Below are 26,272 nucleotides of genomic sequence, written 5' to 3'. Positions count from 1 at the left end.
AAAGTAATATGATCTTTCTTGAGTTAGCACAAAGATATTTAATTGGCCTGAGTAGTTGCTTTGTGATGTATTTATTTACAACTACTTTTTTATTTATTATTTTTTTGCATTAGAACTGTAACCTTTAATTCTATATTGATATTGATTTGTAAAATAAATTTTCCAAGATGTATAGCCTGTAATACACATAAGTTTGTATAGATTTATGCTTAGTCTTATGCACAAATTTTTTTAATTGTAATGTAAAGGTATGATTCTCAGTTTGCCTTTTGTTTGGCAATTGGGCTATCTAGAAAGTTGGGAACTTCGAATAAACCTAACAGATGTGGACTTCACAAGCCACAGTAATGCCAACTTGTTTAAGAGAGCAGTAATTCCAAATATAAAGTGATATAGGTTAAAGGAGGAGACTTTAGCTGTGACAGGCAGTCTCTCATGTATTCTTTCCATTGTTAGTTTTAGCAAGTCAAGGGATCATTTAGAGGCTGTCTCAATGGCTCCTCATATAGTGATGTTAAACTAGGTGATGTGGTAAGCTGGCCACTGAAAATGTAGTCCTAATCACCACCACCTCCACTTCCAGTTGCTAACCACTGTCATGAAGTGGAGCCAGTATTCTGGTACTAACACTGAAACTTCATTTGTATTTTTAGCGTCACTTCCACTTTTTGTTTACTGAAGATTATTTGTAAATTACTAACAAATTAAAATTGTTTTCCATTGGAATAGATAACTGAAAAACATTTAGATAGTTATTCATGCTGTTTTCATCATCATCATCACCATCATCATTGGTTTAAATCCATTTTTCCATGCGTTCATGTGTCAAATGGAATTTGTTGAGGTAGTTTTCTTGCAGCCAGATGCCCTTACTGTTGCCAAGCCTCACTTGTTTCTAAGCAAAGTAATATTTCCCTATGGTCAGACAATGTTTTGTAAAAAACTGGAAATGAACATTGCTTGTATGACTGATGCTTTCTAACACCCATCACATGATGTCAAGTCATGGCTGACACACACACACACAACGACGACGACGACGTCTGAAACTGGATAATCTCCAATAAAAAAGAAAAACAAAAGATATTACCATCATGTATGCTGAGAAAAAAAAAATCGAAAATGCTTTTGCTCAAAAGATGCCAATCATTTCACCTAAAAGGAAGGTCGGTGAATCATCAAAAGTGATATAAACAAATAGTTAAAAGAAAAATTCACAACAACAGAAAAAAGATCAGAAAAACTGCAACTTTTAACAATTCTGCTAAAAAGCCGGTCTCTGAGAAAAATCCCAAAGGAGTTCAATGTGCCTGATTACATGGCTAGACAAGCTAAAAGGCTGGTCAGTGAGCAAGGGATTTTATCACATCCTAGCCATAGAAAAAGCAGATTTCCTCAAGACACTGCCAATTGTGTTTCTCAGTTATATAAAGATGAAGTAAGGAGAGTTATGCCAGGAAAAAGGCATTGCAAATCAGTGAAAAAAGATAGTAAAAGTGTTCGTGAGCAAAAGTACCCAACACTTTGTAACTTAAAAGAAGCCTTCCAGTTGTCTAAATCAAAAAGTTCTGAAATCAAAATTAGTTTCTCAAAGTTTGCAGAACTAAGGTCAAAAGAATGCATACTTGCAGGTAGTACTGGTACACATAATATATGTGTATGCACCATGCATCAGAATGTCATACATTTCTGGCATGAAACTATCTGATTTAACCAAGGGTATGAAGTTTCACTTGATTGATTAGAAACAATGTTTGGAATCAATTACTTACAACCCAACAACAAATGACTGCTACATGGGCAACTGTTCAAATTGTAATTCTTTGCTAGAAGAGCTTGAAAAATTCTTATATGAAATATTTAATGTGAATATGATTGAAGTACAGCATAAGCAATGGCTAACAACAGACAGAATAATCCGAGAAAATATATCAAAATCAACAGATGATCTCGTTGAAATTTTCTGTCAAAAAAGCATTTAAAGTACATGAAAGTTCCTTTCAATACAAAGGAACAGTCTAAATTTTGTACTTCAAGAAAAGAATTTTTAAGTGATGGAGAAATCCTAGTCATAGCAAGTTGCTGTACAAGGATTTTATAGGAACAATGCCCAAGCTACTATCCATCCATTTGTCTGTTATAAACAAAACAATGATGTGACTAACATCAATGTTGTTATAAGATCTGACTGTATGAAGCATGATACAGTAGCATTCCATCCCTTCCATAAAAAGCTGACAGATTTTCTTTGGGGCAAAGCTTTTAATATCAACAAAATTATCTATTTTTCAGATGGTGCTGTTTCACAATATAGAAACTACAAATTTTATAAATTTATGCTACCATTCTATAGATTTCCAAACTGATACATAGTGGCACTTCTTTTCTACTTCTCATGTCAAGGGACCTTATGATGGTACAATTAAACAAATGGCAGCTCGGGCAAGTTTACAATGCCCTCTCAATGAACAAATCATGACTCCAAGAAACTTTATAATTATGATCAGCAAAACATTCCTGGAATTAATTTTATCTGCTCTTCAAATGATGAAATGCAGAATGAGGAAAATCTGTTGATAGATTTAGAAATGCAAGGACAATTCCAGGGACATAAAAGTTGCATTGCTTTATCCCAAACTCACCTTCAGAAATTAAGGTAAAAATGATGTCTACAGTAGATAATTATACTAAGATTAGAATCTCCATGCAAGATGCTATTCAATTTGAGGATATAAAAGGGTTTGTAGCTGCAATTTATGATGGTGACTGGTTAGCCTGTGTTCTAGAAACAAACCCAGAAACTATGCAAGTAAAACTCACCTTTCTTGAACCTAAAGGACCCTCATCATCATTTCAGTATCCTAGAAAGTCAGATATTTTAACAGTGGGTTATTTAGACATCCTTTGTAAATGTGACCCCAGAACTGCTTCAGGAAGAACATACTTTGACAGAAAAAGAAATGAAAAATGCATCACAATTATTAATTTCAAGAAAATTGTCTCATTAAATTTTGAAGATTCCAGAATTTCATTTAAGAAGTACCTAATCATTTAAAGCAAGGCAAGGGTGGGAGTTTGGTACATGTGACTTTATCTGCTAAGCTATCAGACCCCATAGGCGATGGGGATGCCAACAATTTGTATCATGATTCTAAGTGTTGGCAGTGGCATTGCCACCATTGACCATAGCAGAGTTGAAAAGTAGTTACAATTAAAGTAGACGTTATTTTTGAAACAATAAAAATGCTTATTTTGATTATCAGCACTTTTTCTCCTTTAAGGTCAAGTTGTCTTAGTAAGCGATTTTTGATATTTTGTCACTACTTTTCACTATAATTATATTTATTAAAAATACTTCTCATTGAGATCCAGTTATGAATTTTTGTATGTGAGTTGTGACTAAGTAGGGCAATATTTGGACAAAATTTCAAAAAAATTGATAACTGCATCTTTTGACCTATGAAAGGTCAAATGTCAAATTTTAGGTCAACTTTTTAATTTTTATTGTAAGGAAAAAAATACACAAAGCAGAAGTCGTAGATTTATTTAAGTGCTTTAAAATAGAAAAAAAATTGAGCTTTCTAGCTCAAATAGTAGCTGAGATATGACTTTTCAAAGTTATCGAGTAACCGAAAAAATGTCACTTTTTTGAAAATTCCAAATAGTCATAACTCAGCAAATATTAAAGTCAAGTAAAAAAAATATTTCATATTTAAGGGTTTCATATGAAGGCCATTTAGCATGCAAAGTTTGAAAGAAATTGGTTTCAGTCACCTTCAATTTTTTAAAAAACGGCATTGATTTCATACAGAATTATCCCAACACCTTGAAAATCATCATCGTTATGCTTGATTTATTATGTTTGCATGATGACTTGTTACCATTCTTCTGAATCTTGTTTTATTTTCTTTGTGAGACTCAACACTTTTACCTAAAATCTTACCAAGTCAGTGAGCAAATCTCTATATGGTCACCCAACTTGATAGGAATAGCAGACAAATCTCCCTCTAATCTCACCATAGGAAAAGAGAGAGGCATCGGATAATGTAGTCTTGGATACACAATCCCTCAATATCACCCTAAGGAAGCAAAATGGCCATGGATAGAGTGTCTATGATTATTAGTTTGCTCTTTCAGGGTTGACTTGGATGAAAAAGCACATAACTTGTTTCCATGTCTTATATTAAAATACATTTGTAGTGAAAATATTTAAGTGTTTTGTTTGCTTGCAATGTTTGATTCCAGTTCTCCCATGGGCCAAGAGAAGGCCACAGTAAGCCACTTCATTGTATTGAGCTTTGGTTTATTAATAGGTATTAACCTAATATGTTATGGAAATGTTACAAACATTTATTATGGTGCTTCTCAATCATTGATTCACCTTGATTCTAATAAGTGGATGTCAACTGTCTCAGTACCTATAATTTTCAAATATTCGCTCAAGGCCTGCAAGTATATATCTCATAGCAGGTGTTTTTTGTCTCTTGTTCAGTCACTTAATTCGACAAACTTGAGATCCTGGGATACTCATGGATGGAAGAGTTGCAGTATTGGGCTGCTGAATCAGCACCCCTCTAATGTCAAACATACACAACTTTATAAAGTATGGTAGAGGTTAAAGAGACAGTTCTCTTTTTGTATATTGATTTCTTTAACTCTTTCATTACCATATTTCTGTTAAAACATACTACTTTTATAGTAAAGATTGTTTGCCAACATAACATGGCAGTCCTGGTTTAGGACGAATGTTGCTGTAATTTAGCCCCAGGAGACATCGTCTCCAGCTGGCTATACAACACGATCTGTGTCCTTATATATTCGAACAAGGGAATCTAGCACCCCCACTCAGCTCAAAACAATATCTGTGTATTGTGATTTCTGGGTTATTTCCTTTCATCAGCACAGAAGAGTGGGGTACTAGATTCCCTTGTTCGAAAATATAAGGACACAGATCGTATTGTATAGCCAGCTGGAGACAATGTCTCCTGGGGCTAAATTACAGCAACATTCCTCCTAAACCAAGACTGCCATGCTATGTTAGCAACAAGTCTTTACTACAAAGTACTGTTGCTGAATATCTCATGTTGTGAGATTTAAAAATAGTAACATGCTACTTTTGTTTAAATTAATTTTGAAAATAATGAAGAATTTAATAAAATAATTTTGTCATTATAAGATAGTGTTTGTAACATGAATTAATATGAAATTTTGATGGAAGGTTTAATTTAAAAACAGGGTTGAATCATAAAACCAAAGGTGGTCTCAGATGGGCTGGTACTAAAAGGGTTTAAACTTTGTTTTAAACTAATTTATTGACTTGTTAGAATAATATTTATAAAGCACTTAAAAAGTTTACTTTTTGATATTTGTCTTCAGGTTTTCTCGAGAAAGAGATTAAAAAAGATGCAATTCCCATGCTTGATACAGGGGACAATCCTGATGCACCAGTCCCCAGAGAGATGATTGATTTAGAGGTAAGTATGACATTAAAAAAAACAAATATTGCTTTTAAGAGTTACTGTCATATGTAACACTTAATGATTGTCTGAAACACCTGAATGATTTAAAGATATAAATTTAGGTTGGTCATAAGCCTTAGGATTTATAAGTCCAGAGCTTAATCTGGTTAACATTGTGAATAAGTGACTGAGATTGCAACACTCCTCCTTGAAGAGGACACTTGTTTGTCACAGGGTTAATTTCACAGCTTTTGCTGAAATTCATATAGAGCTGAGTGGACTGGAGCAATGTGAAATGAAGTGATTGCTTAAGAACACAGTGCACCATCCAATCCAGAAATTGAAATCACAGTCTATTGTTAGTGAATGCAACTCTATAACCACTAGGCCACATACCTTCATGTGATAAATGCGATATTAAAAACAACAAAGAACAATGGTATTAAGTATTACACAATGCTTAATCTTTTTATGAAAGCACACACTTAATGAGTGAGTCTAAGGTAATTATCATTGTAAACTATTTCATTTTGTACCGCTGTATAACAGCTCTACCTAAAATACAGGAATTCCTTTCTTATGACAAATGACTTATACAAAATATTTGAACATCTTTATAGAATATCAATGATTGGAAAAAATCATCAGGGTAACATAGTGCATATGAAATATAAATTTGGTAGGGTTTCATATTTGTAAAATAGTGAGTTAAAAAACTAATCAACTGCAATTGTCCAAGTTGACAGAATTTCCCTTAATGGTACTTAAAATCTAAAGATAGCTAAAAGATACATAGACAAACATTTTTATGCACCATAAACAAAACGGATTAGAGTGATTCTGGACTTCTAAGCCAACAGGTGAGAACAACAGATATGTTTACACATATTTAGATATATCTAATATCTATTTTTTGTGAAAATTTCAAGTTTATGGAATAAATATTTCATAACTTATGAGGAAATAAATAAATAGTTTTCCAAACTACAATGGCCAAAAGTTAAAGGACACACAATGAAAAATGGAACAAGAACCAAAGAGAAACCTTTACTATCAATGACCTCTTGACATCTGTGACAACAGGACTGAATTAATTCCTTGCAAAATGATGGAGTAATATTGTCCCATTTGTTTTTCAATATTTCCCAGAGTTCATCTTGGTTCTTTGGCTTTCTCCTTCGCACCCCATCTCCAATAATCTTTCAAACGTTTCTATAGGGTTGAGATTGGGACTTTGAGGCCAGTCCATGTGATCAACCCCTTTATCACACAAAAAAATCTTTGACTCTCTTCACAGTGTGACAGGGAGTGGTGCCCTGTATGAAGGATGGAGATGTGGAAGGGCATGCTGTCTAAGAATCTACTTGTAGATTTCAGTATTGACAGTCCCTTGTAGGCGAATAAGTGGACCAGCAGCAGAGATCACTCCCCATACCATTACACTGCCTCCTCCATATTCCACTATCTTCTTCATACATGCATAAGATAGCCTTTCACCACTTCTTCATTGGATATACATCCCACCATCAGAACCAATCACATTAAACTTTGATTCATTGCTAAAATTAATCTGCGACCACTGTTCTTCTGTCCAAGCAACATGTTTGTGAGTGAAATGAAGACAGGCTCTTTGATTCTTCTTGGAGATCAGAGGTTTCTTTGCTAGTGCCCAAGCAAGCAACCCAAAACCTCGTAACCTCTGAGAAACTGTTTGGCGTGATATGTTGACATTGGAAGTGGAGCTAAACTCACAGGATATCTCAGCAGCACTCTTAAACTTATCCTTCAGTGACATTCTAACCCTTATACAATCCTGTCTTGGTGGAAGGTCTACTGATTTTGGGTTTAGCATCTGTCGATCCTAATGACTTAAAACGAGCTACAATTCATTGCACAACACTTCTAGACCTTCCTACAGTAGTTGCTATTACAGAATTTAACTTGCCCTCTTGGTGAGGCCATACAATCCTTTGTTTTTACCACAGGACACCAGTCGTCTCTCAAAAGCTGCCATGTTGACAGGTGAATGTTCCAATAAGAAGTAACTGTTAGCCCATTAACAGTCTTCTAAAGAACAAATACCTCGGTTAATAGTTCATTTTTTCTAAGTGATCCTTAACTTTTGACCACTGCAATGTGGGAGATTGTTTATTTCCTCATAACTTATGAAATATTTATTCCATTCATTTGAAATTTTCATGAAAGATAGATATTAGATATATCAAATTATGAGTTAATCTTCTATAATAACTATTTCAATACACTTGTTCTTGCTGACCTTTATATTATGGCTGCTACTGTATATATATTGGCTCATCCAATAAATAATGCTGGTTTTTCAATTGCATGAACTAAAAGTCAGAGGGGGATGGGATAAATACCTGCATCAACTTGCTATAAAAGCAGGTAGTTATTTTATCTTGTGCTTATTCTTAGTGCAAGTTTTGAAGAGTGCAGTTCGATTTTAACAGCTATTTTTTTCAAAGCTATAATGGAAGAACCAAAGGAGCATATTTGACATATTTTGCTTTATGTACATCTATGCATGGGCGTACATATGCATGTGTGAGTGCATGAATGTGTTTGGGTTCGTTCGTTTACATTTTTTAGATCGATGAACTCATTTTATTGTAACATATGCCTCTTTGCGCGTGTGTGTGTGAAATGGATAAATATAATTTACAATAAAAATCTAATTTCCATCTAAATAGTTGACTTCACAGCTCATTACAGTTTGCCTGCATTTGAGCTACCTCTGACTGTCACTCACAGCCACTCTGTTGTATTACTCTTTTTTCCCTAGCTTCTTTGGAGCAGAGCCTTTAAATGTTGTCTGGTTGATTTAGTATCTGTGACTGCAATCCACTGCCACTTCGTCTGTTATTTTACCACTCTTTCCCTGCAGCATACAATATGACCAAGAAGGACACACTAAGCGTTTTATTATATCAGAAGATAACTGATCAAACCTGACAATAATCTAACTCAGAATATAAGCGAATGGTACTAAATATTGGCAGGCTGTTAGGCTTCATCTCTATTATTTTCATGACCTTTACTTTCCTATTGCTCAGGGATGGAAACTACCGTTTGTTTTTTTGTTATTTTTATAGAATCTTTTGTAAAATGTGAACACCATGGGCTAACTAGATTTGAGCGTAGCAAGCTAATAAAACAATTGTTACATAGCTATATTATTTGTTTTACTTAGTGAACTGCACTTTTTCATATCGTTTTCTCCTAACTTAACTGCATCATTAGGAATTGAATTTTCTTTTTTTTAATGGAGAAGTTATACAAAAATCAGTCAGTACATATTGGTTTTTGTTGCAAGGCCAACACCTTATCAACTGTGTGAGCTCTGACTCTTTTGTTATGTATAATTTGAATGGATATGATATAATTAAGTATGCATTATTCATTCATTTAAAATTACTTCTGGTATAGTTTTGTCATTGTAAAATAAAATTTTCATGTTATGGTATAATTTATTATTTTTATTCTATTTTCTCTGGTGTGATAATTTTTCAAAAATATTTTTATAAAGAATAAATTTTGGTATTTGGAATTATTTCCAACTCTATGATGATGGACCCTCCCCTGTCATCAATAAGCAACCTGTGAACCAGGTGATAGTATATTATACCAATGACAGGCTTCTTTCAGTTTCCTTTTATCAAATCCACTCCCAAGGCTTTGGTTGGCCCTCGCCTGTAGAGGGCATCTGATGAAGGTGCCACACAATGGGACTGAACCTCAAACTATGTGGTTGGAAAGTAAATGTCTTAACCATGCAGCCATGCATGTGCATATTATAGTCACATCGGCAGCTATTATTTATATTTTTATATTCACCTTGTTTTTTTTCTTTGCTTTTCTTTGTCTCTTCCTCCAGGCAACTTTTGAGAAGCTTGAAAATGAAATGAAAGAAATTAATGCCAATGCTGAGGCTTTGAAGCGGAATTTTCTGGAATTGACAGAACTTAGACATATACTACGCAAAACACAGAATTTTTTCGAAGAGGTGATTGAATTTTTAATACATTTACACTAATGTGATACTGTTATTTTCTTTATGTTGTTCACTTTAATATTCAAGCAAATAACCATGTTATTTAAAATGTCAATTTAAAAAAAGAAAATTTTCATACGTTGGGTTTTTAAAAGCAATTATTATTTGTTCTTGGTTGCTGTTATTGAATCTCTGCTTACTCATCTGTGACTCAAAAAATTTCCCATCATGTTTTTTTTTGTTCTTCTGTCAGCACTCATTTTTTGCTGTTTAAATTACATTTTGCTTTCTTTTCAACTGAAAGAACAGGTACATGTAATTTTATTTCTAGTAAATTAATGTTGTCAACTGATGTAACTAATATTTTAACTAAATTTCTATACATTTTTGATGCATGTTATGTTGTCTCAAGTTTGAATGACTTTAACTTACTTGACTGTTGTTTTTCATGTTTCTGTTCCTCACTTTTGATACATGTGTGTGTATATATATATCATCATCATCATCATCACAACCATCATCTACCTATACTTGCTTGCATGTGTCAGATGATGTTTATACTGGAACAGAGTTTTTTATGACCAGATACTATTCCTATTTATGAGTAAAGTAATAATCCCCTGGTCTATTGAACAGCAAATAACCCAAACATACTTTCACTGTGGACTGCAAGCAAATGAGACTGTTTGTGAGGCCATTGTTTATTAACCAGTGAGCAAGACACACGTAGACAAGGGTATTATATGAAATCACTCACACAAACATACATGTATATATATATATACATTCACACACAAGTGCGCGTGCATGCACACACACATGCACACACGTGCGCGTGTGCGCTCCTAGTATCGGTCTACAAATCCAGTCAAGACTTTGGCTGACCTGATAGTATAGTTTGAGATAATTGCTTTATGGGCATGTTGTGAGACTGATCTGATCCAAACCCATATGGTTGGGAAGCAAACTTCTTAATTGCACTGTCATACCTTTAACTCACTGCTGTATAAAGGTAATGAAATAGTGAAAATATTGTGTTATCATTGGAAAATGCACCGAAATATTATTTGTATGATTAGCATAAATCTTGTTACAGTTAAAGAATATATACATATATAAGTGTGTGTGTTTGTGCTCAGACCATTTAATTACTTCTGTATCATAGTTTTACACTAGTCTCCTGGAATTTGGACACAATGATTTTCAGTTAATTTTTGCAGTAATCGAATGAAAAGACAGAGAGTAAGGTTTAACAAAAAATCTACATGTAATCAGGCTCTTTACAGAACATATATACCTATAGTAGACGTGTGTACACACATATATAATAATTATTTCGATTTTGGGTATATGTCTATTAGTATGCTGATTGAAGCACATTCACCGTTTGGGCTACTTGATGTCATCCACAGTTATAGTATAATTTTTACTGGATCTATATCAAGAATTCAGCAGTGTTTATTTGGTTTATAATCGATGAGGGAAACAGAAAATGGATTTGATACAAATCTTTATTCAATGCAACTGTTGTTCCAACCCATAATGCAGCTGTTTCTTATGGGTAGGATATTGTGCATCTAGTTGTGTTGCATCAATCAGTCCAGTCTGTGTCTCCTCAGGTGGTTGGTATAACAGATATTGTATACTGAGTTCCTCTAGGCTTGTTGTACTCTCTCATAGTATGTAGGTGCTCTGACAGACAGGAGAATAATTCTGGGGTTATAACCTGCAGATGGGTCTGGCTACATATAACAGAAATTAGAATAATAAAAGATAGAAAATAAAACCTGTCAAAGGATAAGAATTGAAATTTAAAAAGAAGAAAGATCGGCATACATTCGTTGACATGAATACATATATAGATGTACGTTTCTGAAGAGTCCTATTGAATGGATGAAAGCGCTAATAAACAATTATCCAAAATTCTGACTTCCTCCTTTTTCTTAATATACAATATCTGCACATCACTTCAAACACTCTATACATATATATATGTACATATATCACATTTATATATCATCCCTTTCCAGTTGCTTCTTGGCTTTATTCACAGAGTTTTCCTGTGACCACAACAGGTGACCACATTTAAGAGAAGCTGGTATATGTTTGACCCTTTCATTACTAACCCGGCTGAAACCAGCTCTGGCTCTGTAGTACAAATATCTTGTTTTCATAAGTTTTGAATTAAAATCTTCCACTAGATCTTAGTCACAATTTATGTTCCTAACACTAGCTGAATGATAACTAAGTCATTTTACTAAATTCTTTGTTATATTTAAAATAATTGAAAGAAACACAGAGCATCTCAAAATATGGCAATGAAAGGGTTAACAGAGGTAGTCCAAGATTCATTGTATTCTGAATCACCTTCTTGAAGGTGATTTGGTTTTGTTAGAGAATCAATTCAGCATCACTTAGTTGACTGAAAGCCAGTACCAGTAGCCAAAGAAGGTGGTGGTGTATTATTTCACTGAGGCAGTACATTTTCTTCTGTTGGACCATGGTTTCTATTGTCCGGAAATAATCCCATCATTTTTTCTGCAATGACAACAACTTCAGCTGGTTCTGTTGCCACCTCATTATTGAGTTGGTTTGAATCATAGTTTTCTTTAGAAGAATCAACATTCCTACGAATCAGATCTATCTCTTGTACATCATTTGAATAAAAAAATTCAGCTTTTTCAACACATAAAAACTTTGATGTATTTGCTCCCTCAACATAATCATTTTCATTACTGGGAATATATATGCATGCACGCACGCACGCACACACACACACTTAACACTCCTATGTATATCTTTACCTATCTATCTATCTTTCTATCTATCGATCTACATATATATGTATATATATATATGTGTGTGTATATATATATATGTGTGTGTATATATATATATATATATATATATATATATGACAGACTTCTACACAGTTTCCATCTAGAAGTACACTCTCAAGGCATTGGTCACCTGGAGCTATATAAAAAGACACTTACCTGAGGTGCTGGGAAGTGGGACTGAATCCAAAACCACATGCTTGCAAAGTGAACTTGTTAACCACACACCCATAAAACTCATGTACAGTCAAATCTTTAGCATAGCATGTTTGATAGAAAATCTGACCCTTCTGAATACAGTTGTACCTATTGACACATTCCCCCTGTTCATTAGATTCTCTTGAACTGTCCAACCTTTACTCGTATGGAAAATGTATATTAAATGATGATTATGATGATGTGTCCACATACACTAACACAGATGAGAACAGGCATACTTGTCTATGAAGTTTTCAATGAAGAGTAAATATAATGTTACCAAAACTTCTTTTATGTGTTTATTTTTCAGATAATAGATTAATTTTATTGATTGAATTTATCTTTATCTGTTATGATTCTGGAAACTAAAACAACTTACTGTTTCTCTCAGTTGGGTTAATAAACTAATATGTATCTGTGGTTAAAGTTTCAATAAAAATATTGAATATGTTCAGTAAAACAATGTTGGCCATACCAAACAGAAAATGGGAATTAAATTCCCAGTACATAGTTATTCTAATTGCAATAAAATGTTCTATGAGCATATTGAATTGATATATGTCAAACAGTATGATATTAACTTGGCACTATCATCATAAGTTCCTTACAGGAATTATATTCTCTAGATTTAAATATTTACATCTAAGACAACAGAGCTATTGCATAGATTTCAATAACCCTTACAATAACTGGAGATTGGCATTACATAGTAGACTTTTTACTTAAAGTGATAAGCTGTGCTTCTCTATGGTACCTGTAAGTGGCAGCTAGTTTGAGTGAATACAATGCAGTTGTGACACTATACACTGTGTTCACTCTTTAACTTTAATTGGTAAGGCAAAACTAACAATTGAACCAGTTATGACTACTATCATTATATTGGATACATAATTATTCCTGTGAGAACCTGTCAACAAAGTTTTACTAGGATATGAGAGGAAATAAAGACTCTATGATGTATGTATCAAAAGTAATAAGAGAATGAGTTAAGTGTTATTATTGACTGTATAGTACCAATGGAGTACAAATAAACTGAGAAAAGTAATCAGTATACTTGAAAGTAACAACTATATAGTATTTGGAAATATAATGTACATGGATGATGCATATCAGATGACAAAAGTGCTGTAAATAGGGGCTGGATAGATTGGTTTAACAATATGTTGTATTTTAGAGAATTTTAATCTATGAAAATAGAAGACTTATATTGACAGGAGAGGGATTAGTGATGTATAATATGTTGAATACCTAACATTAGTTTTAAATATAGATTAAATTTAAAACAGTTGGTATGTTAAATGTTAACTATAATTGAGAAACAATTGTAGATTTGTACATGTCATGAGTATAGATGCATTTTTGAGAGAGAAATTTGTCCAAGCTTAGTAAAGAGTAAGTAAAGAAAACTTAGTAAAGAAGAAGACTTGGAAGCTTTTAAAGTGAAGTAATTACATAAGATATTAGAGTGTTATGGTTCATTAAAGAAATAACAAAAAAATAAAGGGATTTTATGCAAACTCTCACAACCCACATCAGCCTAGAAAAGATCAATGGTTACTTTGTTTGCTGTTTGATAATTCAATATATAGTAATGAATGCTCATACTGCACGCATAACAAATTGTGCACATTATTGTGATGATTGAAGGATGTTTTGAATATTATGTTAAAAACAAAATATGAAACTAAGAATCAATAAACATGCTAGAAAGTAAAAATATATTCATTGTTTACATGAAAATAAATATTTTCAGTGACACAAATAGATTTGAAAATTAATGGTAAGAGAAGAGAATAAAAAGTCTTTGTGAGGTGGACTGCATCTCATCTCTGAATTTAAAAGTAATGAGTCAAGAAATATGCATAAGATTATATTTTTGAGACGTATATTGACCATTGCAGACCTCCTGAAACTGTAAACCACTTCACTGTTTACTATTGTTCAGTTTGCTTTTCTAACCTGCTTTACAGCCTGACGAGTGGTGAAGGAGCACTGGATGTTGACTTTTAATTCACTTGAAGATTGGTTCTAAGTTGTGAAATCAGTGGTGCCAAGTTAATAAAGCACCAAAACTGATACATGTTGAACAGCAACTTTAGAACTGGTTGTTCAGTAGTTCATGTCTTACTTATTTAAAATTCAGCTTTTTCTTTCTTGCTCTGGGAGTCAGTAACTTAATTCCAGTAATCTTATCAGGATGAAGTTTGGTAATGTGTGATATTACCCTTTTCCTTCTAGGTGGGTGCAAGAACCTGTTTTGGCTTTTATAGGGAAAATGTGTACGATAATGATTTTTAGCATTTGTATTCTCTTTTATTAGTTAATTAATAAAATAGTTTATGCATTTATTCATGTTTTGTACAAAAATAATATGCCAATATGTTTTGGAATGTTTTTTGGAGATTTGTTAACAAAAATTGAGTCTTATTAAATGAGTAATAAAATGATGTAAGTAAAAAAAAAAATTGTTTGAACATTTTGATGCGTGATAATTTACAAATGTTTATGTTGATTAAAGTGTTGCTTTCAATATTATTACAATTTAAAAATCTCAAAGCTTTTTCAAATATGCTTTATTGTTTTCTCTTACTAATGTCTTCTTTATACCATCTAATTATATTTTGCTTTCAAAGTAACAGTTTAACTGTATATGATATAATATATAATACTAAGATCTAATTGTTTTTTTTAACAATGAATGAAAATTAACACAATCCTGTTTAATCACACAAAACAATATTTTGCATCTCAACTTTATTTTTTAAAAAAATTTCTAAATGGCGGTGCCCCAGCATGGCCACAGCTCGTGAGCTGAAACTAGATATAATAAAATTTTTTAAAAAAAAGTAATTTTTCAGTTTTAATTATGCTAATTTAAAATAGTTTTTACTAAATTAATAACATTGTCCAAAATAGTATCTAAGGCAAAAGTATCTTATTAAAGTGAATAAGATAGTCATCTGTTGACTTACAAGTTATGAGTAATTCCATTGTAAATACTGGTTGTATTTTTTAAGCTGGACATTTAATTACAGTTGCCCTGAATTCAGTATGCATGTATGCTTTAATTTTTCTATATTGTATATATTTGTTGATCTGATTGGGAAATCTAAGATATTGAATTAAAATTTTGTTTACTGCCCTTCTCTTTTAAACGTAGGGATATACAAAAGTTTATCTCTTAGAATTCCTTTGTATATTCCCCTTTTTATCAAAGTCTAGTCTTCTATAAATATTTGTGATGCATCATGGGCAATCTTTCAATTTTTGTTGGGTTCTGATCTCTGTGAGTGATATAGTATGTGATCATTTAGAAGCTCCTATTTGTTAAATAATATTATGTACAAATAGTCAGTCAGTCTCTCTGTTTGTCTCTCTATCTGAGAGAGTGTCCTACTTAATACTGAGTGGATGTTGTGTATTTGAATGAAAATACGAATTTAGGATTCTTTTATTCTTTTACTTGTTTCAGTCATCTGACTGTGGCCATGCTGGAGCACAGCCTTTAGTCAAACAAATTGACCCCATGACTTATTCTTTGTAAGCCTGGTACTTATTTTGTCAGTCTCTATTGCTGAACTGATAAGTTATGGGGATGTAAACACACCAACATTGGTTGTCAAGTGATGGTATGGGGACAAACACAGACATACACTCAAATATATATATACATATAATATATATATAATATAAATATATATAAAAATATAAATGATGGGCTTCTTTCAGTTTCCTTCTACCAAATCCACTCACGAGGCATTGGTCAGCCTGAAGCTATAGTAGAAGTCATTTGCCCAAGGTGCCAATTGTAAAGGTTTATTATTATTTCACTAGTGCATGTTAATTTAGTTAGCAGGTTTTTCATCTTAAAGTTTGGCAACAATGAGTCTCCTCAAATCTCAAGAATCTTTCTTGGGATTCTTGCAGAATATAGGATGGTACTTTTCTGCAGGTTGACAATGCAAATTTCCATTCCAGTTTCTTTCAGTCTTTTAGGTAGCATTTTGGGTGTTGTGCCAAGTGCACCAATTACTACAGGAATAATTGTCTTGGTCTTCCACTGTTTCCTCAGCTCTTTGGCTAGATCCTGGTATTTCTTAATTTTTTCAATTTCTCTGATATCAGCTCTGCTATCATAGAGAATTGCAAAATCTGGGGTCTTACAGTGGTTGTTTATTTTTTCCTGTTTCCGATATACCCTTGTCTCTAACTGCCACTAACAAGGTTTCTTCATTTTGTGTTGTCCCCATGTTCAATATGCACAGTTTTTCTCACTTATCAGTCCCTTTCTTCCATTTGCTGTCTTCATGTATAGGTCATGAATATCTACACAAGGATGATGGGCTCCATGCTTGGTCAGGAACTTTCTTGTCTTCCTGTCTAACTCCTTTAGTTCAACTTCTCCCCACTTCAGAATTCTAGCTCAATAACAAACCACTGTGACTGCATAAGTTTATTACCAAAATTATGTTTCTGGTATTCAACTTTAAATCTGATATTTTTCTCAATCCCTGCAAATACTGTCTTTTCTTTCATATCATCATGCTTAATTCCATCTGCCTCAAGTATTCCTCCAGAGTTGATGAACTTAATACCAGTCTAGTTGCCTATGATATCCCCTGCAAATACTACTATATTCTTTTTTTCTCTTTACCTTCTGGCTATATGACATCTACCTAAATCTAAGTTGCATGAAGCAGCTACCACACCTACTTACTCATCTTTCTATCAATATATTTTACTCTCTCCCTCATGATATGTTTAAACTGTTAGACCAACTCTTTCATGCCAGATGTACCTCTCTGAAATTCTCTTTTTACTACGTATACCATTCAAGCAATTTAAATTGTTGAAAATACATTTGCTGGAGCAGATTATCTAACTGCAAAACTGATCACAGCAAAACAGTAGAACAGACCGTTCTAAAGCTGGCTGTATCTGAGCAGATTTTATCACAACTGACCACAGGAAAAGTATTCTGTAGCAGAGGTGTTTATCAACATTGAAGACGGTAGCTGAGGTGATATTAATATAGATGACTGTAGCAGAAGTAGATAAAACACAAATGACTGCTGCCCCCAAAATTCAAATTATAAATCAATTATATTAATTTTCTAGTTACCACTATTGTTTTTATTAAGAAAGTCACAGAAAAGTTATGCATCATGAATGAAGAAAAAAAATCCCTGTAGTAAAATTTCTATTAATTTCTGAAATTGAAAATACAGATTTATATGTCGACTGTATAGTTGCCTTGGTATCTAATGTAGCTCTACTTTGTTCAAAATGTAGGAAAGAAGATAAACCAGAACTAATTTTTTTATTCATCTTGGGCAATTAAGTAATGTTAATTGGATATGCTTCATGTGGTTAATGTTTGATTTGAATTGTTGAAGACCATTGTTCAATAGAAATTTCAAATTTCAAAGGAGTGTAATTCTAGTGAAGAAGAATTGAGGAGTGTGTGACCTGGAAGGTGTGGTACATAGGGATAATTGATGAAAGAAATAGATGTTACAAATGGATTTAAATGGATATGGTGTACTGCAAGCAATTTCAAAAGATCTTAGACTGTTGTAGTAGTGGTAGAAGAAATAGGATTGTATGGATTATGTAGTGTCATATTGTGTGTATGTGGGGGTGGGTGTATATAAAAGATATGTACAAGCAATATTCAACTGTAGGAAATTTAACTAAAATAAATGTAAAATGACCTTCATTTACATCAATAATGTTTGTCATGCTCAGATATTTTACAATTTACTTGAAGTTCTCAGATTTTGATTTTCACAAATATTTATTACAGAAATCAAAAATAAACCTTCTCCATGTAAATTTGATAAGTCACCAGTCATTTGTTTTCATTTCTTTTCTTTGTCAGTCACTTAACAAATTATCATGTTTTTAAATAAATGTTTTACCTTTTTCATAAATGTAAAAATTTTGTGTTTTTGTGAGTGTGTATAAATTCTACCACAAACTACATTTTTCAAATTTACTATTGCATTATATAGATTAAATGTTGTATTCTGTGCTTGTTTTTGCTGCATGGTTTGTGGAGATTTGGGTAGCTATCTGACACCACCACCATGTTATATCATAAGCTTACATTATTCACTTATGAGAATTCTAATATTTATTGATAAATGATATTGTATCAGGTCATCCCATAAGTTCTATCTGATTTTACCTTTATGAAAATTGAATGAAAATTAATAGTATTTTAGACTGTCTAATGGAATTTAAAATTATTTTTTATGCATTTGTGTACATTTAAACTAATTAAATATTATTTTACAGAATAATAGAATTAAAATTTCTTTGATTAAAACCCTTCCTAACATGGAAGTATCCAAAGAGCATTTAAAGCACATAATACTTTATGAGTACAAAAAAGGAAACTCTGCAGCTGAAGCAACTTGAAACATACACTCAGTTTATGGGAAAGAATGCTTGAATGAAAGAACTTGCAGGAGATGGTTTGAAAAATTCAGAAGTGGAGATTTCAGCCTTGAAGATGAAGATCGAACAGGACGTCTAGTTTAGTTTGATGATAAGCTCCTTGAGGCATTACTTAAAGAAAATCCTGCATTATCAGTTGAAAAATTGGCAGTAAAGCTTAGTTCAAACCATACAACTGTTCATCGTCATCTTCAATAACTTGGAAAAGTTCCTAAACTTGGGAAATGTGTACCTCATGAATTGTCCGAAAGCAACTGCAAATTTTGAGTTAACATCTGCTCTTCTCTCCATTCTTGCAAACTGATTTCACCCTTTTTGGATAAACTTGTGACTGGTGATAAAAAAATGGGTCTTCTATCAAAATAGGGAAAAAGCTCAACCACAACCATGAAGGGAACTTCATGGGAAAAAGGTTCTTCTCTCTATCTGGTGGGATTGCAAAGAAATAATTCACTTTGAATTGTTACCACCTAATGTAGCAATCAATGTTCAAGTCTACTCTCAGTAATTAGAGCATTTGAACCAAGCTTTGAAGAAAAAGAACCGCTTTAGTGAATTGGAAAGGAGTGATGTTTCATCAGGACAATGTGTGACCCCACACTGCAAAGATCACATCCACCTTATTCTCCCAATCTTGCTCCTTCAGACTACCATTTGTTTTGTAGTTTACAGAATCATTTGGAGGACATAACTTTCGCAAGCCATGAGGAGGTCGAAACTGACATTTCAGAGTTCTTCGCTTTGAAACCAAAAGAGTTTTACATTGATGGGATTAAAAAGCTTGTAAATAGATGGAAGGAAGTCATAGATAATCAGGGAAAGTACATTGATAATTGAATTTCAATTACGCATAACAATTTGATCACTTGTTTTCTTTATTCAAAATTTGGACAGAACTTATGGGACGACCTGATAAATGGTTTGCCCATTGTTTTTGTCATGTAGAATTAATACTATATAACCTCTTCTCCTCTTTGTCTAAAATGGTTGACGAACTTGTAATTATTAACTGAACATTTTTCTTTATTTAATATTAATGAATGTAATCAAAATTATATGTCGAGCACTCTAAACATCTAACTAGTTTCATCACATATATACACAAAATTTATCAATCTCTTGATGAAGCACTTGCCCAGTTTTTCTTCCAGTTGAATTGATCTAGAGTATAACTTTTTATTTTATTGACTCTTGGTAAAATTGAACAAAAGTCATTTCAGAATCCTGGGGAAATAAATAAAACATTGGCCTGAACCTAACAGAATTATGAAAGCATGTCTAATGGCTCTTTACATTCTGAGTTCAGTGCTACTGAGATTAATTTTTGCCTTTCATCCTTTTGGGGTTGATAGATTAAGTATCAGTGAAACACCGGGGTTGTAATCGACTATACCTCTCCTCAAAATTTCAGGCCTTGTGCTTATAGTAGAAAGGATTATTATTATTATTATTATTATTATTAATATTTTATAGGATTGAGGTAACTCTTCCAGTAGGTATACAGAAGCAAAAAAAGGAAGAGTGTCATTGTTATTAAGTGAATATTTCAGTATCTAGTGTGCCTTCCACAGGTTCAAAAAATAAACTTGTCAATCTACTTCATTTTTGGTAATATTTTATAGGATTGAGGTAACTCCTCCAGAAGCAAAAAAAAAAAAAAAAGAATGACACTCTTTTTTTTTTTTGCTATTATTATGATGATGATGATTATTATTATTATTATAAGCTGAAGCTTTTTGAATCATGACTGTTAGTTTTACATTTATGATTCTTCAAACAAATGAAGACTTTTTCTCATTTACAAATTCACGCACACACACACACACCTCTAGTCTCATCCTAGTCTAGATTTGATATCTGTCTACTTTAAGTTCACTTCATGCTAGTGTTGAGTTTACCTGAAATTCTCCTATCAATAAAAAATGGTAAAAAGTGATGTTCATATTGATTCTGTTATCTGTATCTCCTCTCATACAAAAACTAGTCCTGTGCTGTTTCATATTATTTTTAAGGTTACATACAGGGTTGCTTTTCATTCAGAAAGTCATGATGAAAAGAATTGAGGTATCATTATAATTTATAAAAAATAAAAATAGTTTCCTGCTTATTGGTTAAGGAAAGAAGTAAAGACAGAGCCAACTGTTAGGTATTTTCTAACATTATTTTTTAAACTGTTTTCTCTGTTATAAGCTAAGAATAGTTGTCTAATAAGGCCAAAAGGTAAGTGACTACAATAGAAATGACACCCTAAAAAAAAATCACATCAAATCATGGTCACATAATTTGATCTATATATTTTACAATATCCATTGAAAAAAGAGTTTGTTTTGCAATTAATTAAACTTGTTTGAAATATTTCTGTAAAGACAAATGTATCTATACTGGCTATTGATATGACATTGAAAGAAGTTTTGAAAGCTACTCAAATCTCTTTTACTGTTCCTCATCTTCTCCCCACCTTTATATTACTCCTCATGTAGGGATTTTATACATATAGTCTTTCACTAACAGTAATTTCCTTACTAATCACTCGTGTAAAACCAAGGGAATGGACATCTATCCACACATGTTAAAGTTAAGATATCAATTTTACTAGGCTGAATCCAATCACAATCTGAATTTGCATGATTCTGGCAATAATGAGGAGTCAACTATGCTACTGATGGATGAAACTTTTTATCAAGTTGGCCTGGCATTAAAATTAGGGTGAGAAATGGAACATTTTATTACATTTTGAATATTTGCCTTATTGTTTTATATATCAACGTTAACATCATTACTTTGATACATTTATTAAATCCTATGTAGCACATGCTTTTATGCAGAGTACCCGGGTTGTACTTGAACCATATCAAATATTTATTTCTATTTGCCATTTCCCTGGATTTTAGGGCAGGTTAGATTTTGCAGTGATCAGAGAGCTGGACTAGATTCTTTTATGATACTTTGATGTCTTAAATTTTTGTGTTGAAAGTGTACCATAGATGACTTTTCATCGTCCTTGGAGTTAATAAGATTAGTTTATATAAAATGTATCGGGAATGTGTAAATTGATTATAATAGATTATAATAATTATTAAGGGTATATTAACTTAAAATTGTTATAGAGCCTTGTTAAAAAACCACAGAAAAGTCATTTCTCTATTCCATGTGATGCCTCATTGACAGTTACCATTCACAATACCTGTATGTCTTTGGCTATCCTCCCCATCTCTCTCTCTCTCTTGCAAGAAACTATCTTTATTACTATCTCATCTTGCAGCTCATACTGTTTTCTATTCAATCTCCTTACCAATAACCAACATCTGATATCATTGTCTCTCTTTTCTATCACTCTTTCCTCTACCATCCTCTCACTCTGTTTATTCCATTACATTCAATCTTTCTTTTTGACTATCTTGGTTGCCACTCTCTTTTATTCACATTCTCAGTCACTTTTACCTTGAAAAAATGAAGACATCATAAAGTAAGGAAAATTTCTTAGTCTTGCAGGGGACAAGGTGACTGCTAGAGTTTGTACCACAAAATGTATCCTGTATTCTCTGTAAAGTGGATGGGGAACAAAGATAGTTTAGAGTCAAGAGGACTCTCTAGCCTTGTAAAGTGCATGACTACCTCTCTAGTGTTGGTGCCATGATAAAATACACCCAGTACACTTTGTAAAGTGATTGGTAATAAAAAAGATATTCAGTTATAGAAACTATGCCAAAAATGGAATATGTGAGCAAGATGTACTCCTCCAACTTATCTATAAGGCAGTAATTCTGAATAAAAACTAACTTGGACCATGATGATTTATTCAATGTTTGCTAGCATGGAAAGTGAATATTAGAAGAGGATGATGATAATGATGATGAGGATGATGTTCCTGTTTTTGATGTAAACATTAATATTTAAAATCATCTCATAAACATATTCTGTAAAATTGCTGTATAGATTGTCAAACCTTGGATATGGCAAAGAGATCACATAACTGTAGAACATTAGATAATATGTCTTAAGGTATTTGGTTATGTTCTTTAATGTTCAGAGTTCAAATGTTTCCCGAGTTTATGTTGCCTCTCAACCTTCCAAAGTTGATAAAATATATACCAGTTGATTAAAACTGGGATCAGTAGAATCAATTATATATTAGAAGCCTTGCTTCAGCATAACCACAGTCCAGTGACCAAAACTAGTGACAGAATAACAAAATATGCAAATAGTGGACTGAATGTTTTCTGTTTTTGTTTTAAGTGAGGGTCAGTGAAGGGTGTATGCATATGTTACATAATTATTTTGGCTGCTGCTCAATTAGATTAACCTTTTGTTACCTTATTTTTGTTGACATACAATTACTTGTTTCAGTTAGTTTTGAAAACATTGAAAAATTCAGTAAAATAATTGTCATTATTCTGCTGGTGTTTGGAATATAAAGTGACATGAAATTTTGAAGAAAAGTTTTAGTTAAGATCACTTTAAAACATGGAGGTTGTACCATAAAACTAGAGAACAGTTTCAGGTAGGTTGGTATGAAAAGGTTTAATAACATTTTGATTTAGATTAGGTCTCAGCTCTCAAGAGGCAACTGTGATTTCTTATAAGTAGTTTAGTTTCCAACTGGATTGGATTTAGAGATTTTTTGTGAGAAGTAGAAGTCTGTTTGAAAAAACTGTTGCTCTTCGCTGTCATTTGAAAATAGTATCTTATATTAACAATAGCAGTGTTGATTTTTCGTCTTCTCATCTCACAACATTTATCTTTACATTTCATTTTCATCATTTTGTTTTCTCTTCATGAGTAACATGTACAAAAATATTGTTTTAATTAGTATCTTATGAAGACCAATATTTCTTGTGTATAACTGTTTTGTTCATTTCCAAATCAGCCTCATATTTCTTATAAAGGAAGATGGAATAGGCATAAATATTGCAGCACCAGACTAAATGCTTTACATATTCTAGAATATTTGTTTTTTCTGAATGCAAATACATCTGGATAGAACCATTACTTATGATATATTGAAGTTGGTTCAATTAATTATACAACCTTCTTTATAAAGAAATTTGACCTAGAGCTTTGTTAAGAAATCAATATTTCAAATATAATTGTAAGAACTTGCAACTCAGCTCAGCTGAATTGCTTGCTATAAGCTGTTCAATCTCATCCCATCTTTCTTTCATTTAGAAACAATAAAATTATACAAAGATAATTCTGAAAATTCTAGTTATTCTAAATTTATATTTTAAAATGTTAAAATACTTTACTAAGGAATATATGTTTAACATCTCTTTCTTCTCTTTGATTAACATCTAGTGCTGCAATTAAGAATTTTTGTCTTTAAATTAAGTAATTTATTATTTATAATTTTTTTTAACTAATTAAAAAGCGGGTGTTTTTTTTCTTTTTTTAAAGTTTAGTGAAGGTGCATGACCTAGTGGTTAAGGTGTTGCACTTACAATTGTAAGGTTTTGATTTTGATTCCTGGACCAGGTAGTGCATTGTGTTCTTAAGCGAGACACTTCATTGAGTTCCAACAATAGTTGGGAAATTAACTTTGCATTGTATTGCATCCCATTCAAGGGGGAGCATTATAATCTCAATTTATATACCATGGAAATCAGGTTAAGCTTTGATCTTATGAGTCCCAGGGGTCTGAATATTATATTTTATCATAAAAGAAAGTCTAATGGTGGTTGCTTTTAATAGAACCCTATGGAGGAAGTGTCTGCACCACAAGCCTTCCAGGAATAGTGAGCAGAAAAGATGGATGCATGGATGGATGAAAAAAACAAAAAACATGATTTAAGTAATTAGTATCAGTTACTCTTTACATAAAATAAATTTTAAATTTATATCTGGAAGTTATTTTTCTGTGGCACCAGCATTGGGGCTTCTCTATGTGACACTGGTACAGGTGCTTTTTTCATGACACCAAAACAGGTGTCTTTTACATGACACCAGCATCTGTGAGCCTGCAAGACAAAGACCTCAACTGAGAGAGGGAGTGGGGGACATAGTTGTAAAATACATACCTGTATGGATGGCTACAATTTTACTTAGGTTGACATGTCTTCTCAAGCACAGCAAATTGCCAGAAGCCTTGGTTTTTGTCATCTCCTCAGTGAGGCCCAACATTTGAAGCTCCTTTCTCACCACTTTGTCCCATGTCTTCCACAGTCTCCCTCCACAATTAGAGATCAGCCCTTTATGTACTGAGCCTGTATTTACTATTGTGTTTTCCATTTGATGCATTCAGTTTACACTAAGTTCTAGTTCAGTATCAAGTCTCTCGTCATTATTTCTTGTTTGTCTTATTGTATTACATTTTTAACAATCATAATTTTTAAAATCCTTTAACTCTGAAAATTTGAAGAGATACAACAGCAGCTGCTATTTTTAGTTTTAGCATCAACTTGGTACATTGTTACACTGAAGACATCATGTGAATAATCATATTGGTGAATGGTATAACATATTTAGATATCAATGAATGTTCTACTTGGAAATTTGTGTCTTTTGAAACCACATTTGTCGCAGTTATTGAGTTTCTATGATAGTCTATCCTGTCCTCCAGTCCCTTTTAATATACTGTCAAATGTGCTATTTTATGATGTAATGCAAAAGTTATATATAGATTGCTTAAGCATTGATGGTGGTTGTGGTGTTGGTGGCTGTAGTAGTATTAGCAGCACTATTGTAGAGCATTAGTTGTAGAATTTATTTGTTGTTTGATGTTGTGTTTTGTCTATTATTGTTGTGAATATATAATATTGTATCTTTGATATTTATTCATGTGCTTCTTGCTTTTTTATTTTTTTGGTCATTTGAAGTTATTTAAATAGATAAGTCTTGATGCATATTATTTAAAAAAAGACAGGATGTTGTCTATTTTTAACCTAACAAAAAGTATATATTTTTGTTTTGTTTTTCTGAAGGGTATTATAATCTTATTGAATATTGTCTATTATATTTTATATATGATTTTAAAAGTTTTTTTTTTAATGATTCTTAATATTTTCACATCCATGTATGAATTCTGCTTATTTGTTCCTTTCAGCAAGACATGTAATTAGACTAGGTAGTTTAAAATATTTTCTAATTGGTCACATTGGAGAAGTCATTCAAGTAAATACAAGATTCTCTTTATTGACTTATTCGACTGGTTGAAAAAGTTGATGAAGTAAAACTTGTCATGGAAGGCCCAATCAATTTTAAATGTTTAATACACACACACACACACACACACTATATATATATATATATATATATTGTTACCAGAGTGGGTGCATGTTAAGTAGCTTGCATACTAACCACATAGTATC

General features: G+C 32.5%; 1 protein-coding gene across 5 annotated transcripts in view; it reads left to right on the top strand.

Annotated features, from left to right (window-relative positions):
* The window catches only part of LOC115216617 (V-type proton ATPase 116 kDa subunit a1), a 153,638-nt gene that overhangs the window by 40,473 nt on the left and 86,893 nt on the right, over positions 1 to 26,272 (top strand). For 4 of the 5 annotated variants that reach the window (XM_036506447.1, XM_036506446.1, XM_029786097.2 and 1 more), the window contains exons 4-6: positions 5,377 to 5,474; positions 9,355 to 9,483; positions 21,565 to 21,674. In XM_036506447.1, the coding sequence (XP_036362340.1) occupies positions 5,377 to 5,474; positions 9,355 to 9,483; positions 21,565 to 21,674 (337 nt within the window). The remainder of the gene's footprint in view (positions 1 to 5,376; positions 5,475 to 9,354; positions 9,484 to 21,564; positions 21,675 to 26,272) is intronic. The other variant, XM_036506448.1, reaches the window with a different exon arrangement.

The sequence above is a fragment of the Octopus sinensis genome, linkage group LG10 (genome assembly GCF_006345805.1).
Source record: "Octopus sinensis linkage group LG10, ASM634580v1, whole genome shotgun sequence".
In the NCBI taxonomy this organism is placed as follows: domain Eukaryota; kingdom Metazoa; phylum Mollusca; class Cephalopoda; order Octopoda; family Octopodidae; genus Octopus; species Octopus sinensis.
This window is presented reverse-complemented; position numbering and strand designations above follow the sequence as displayed.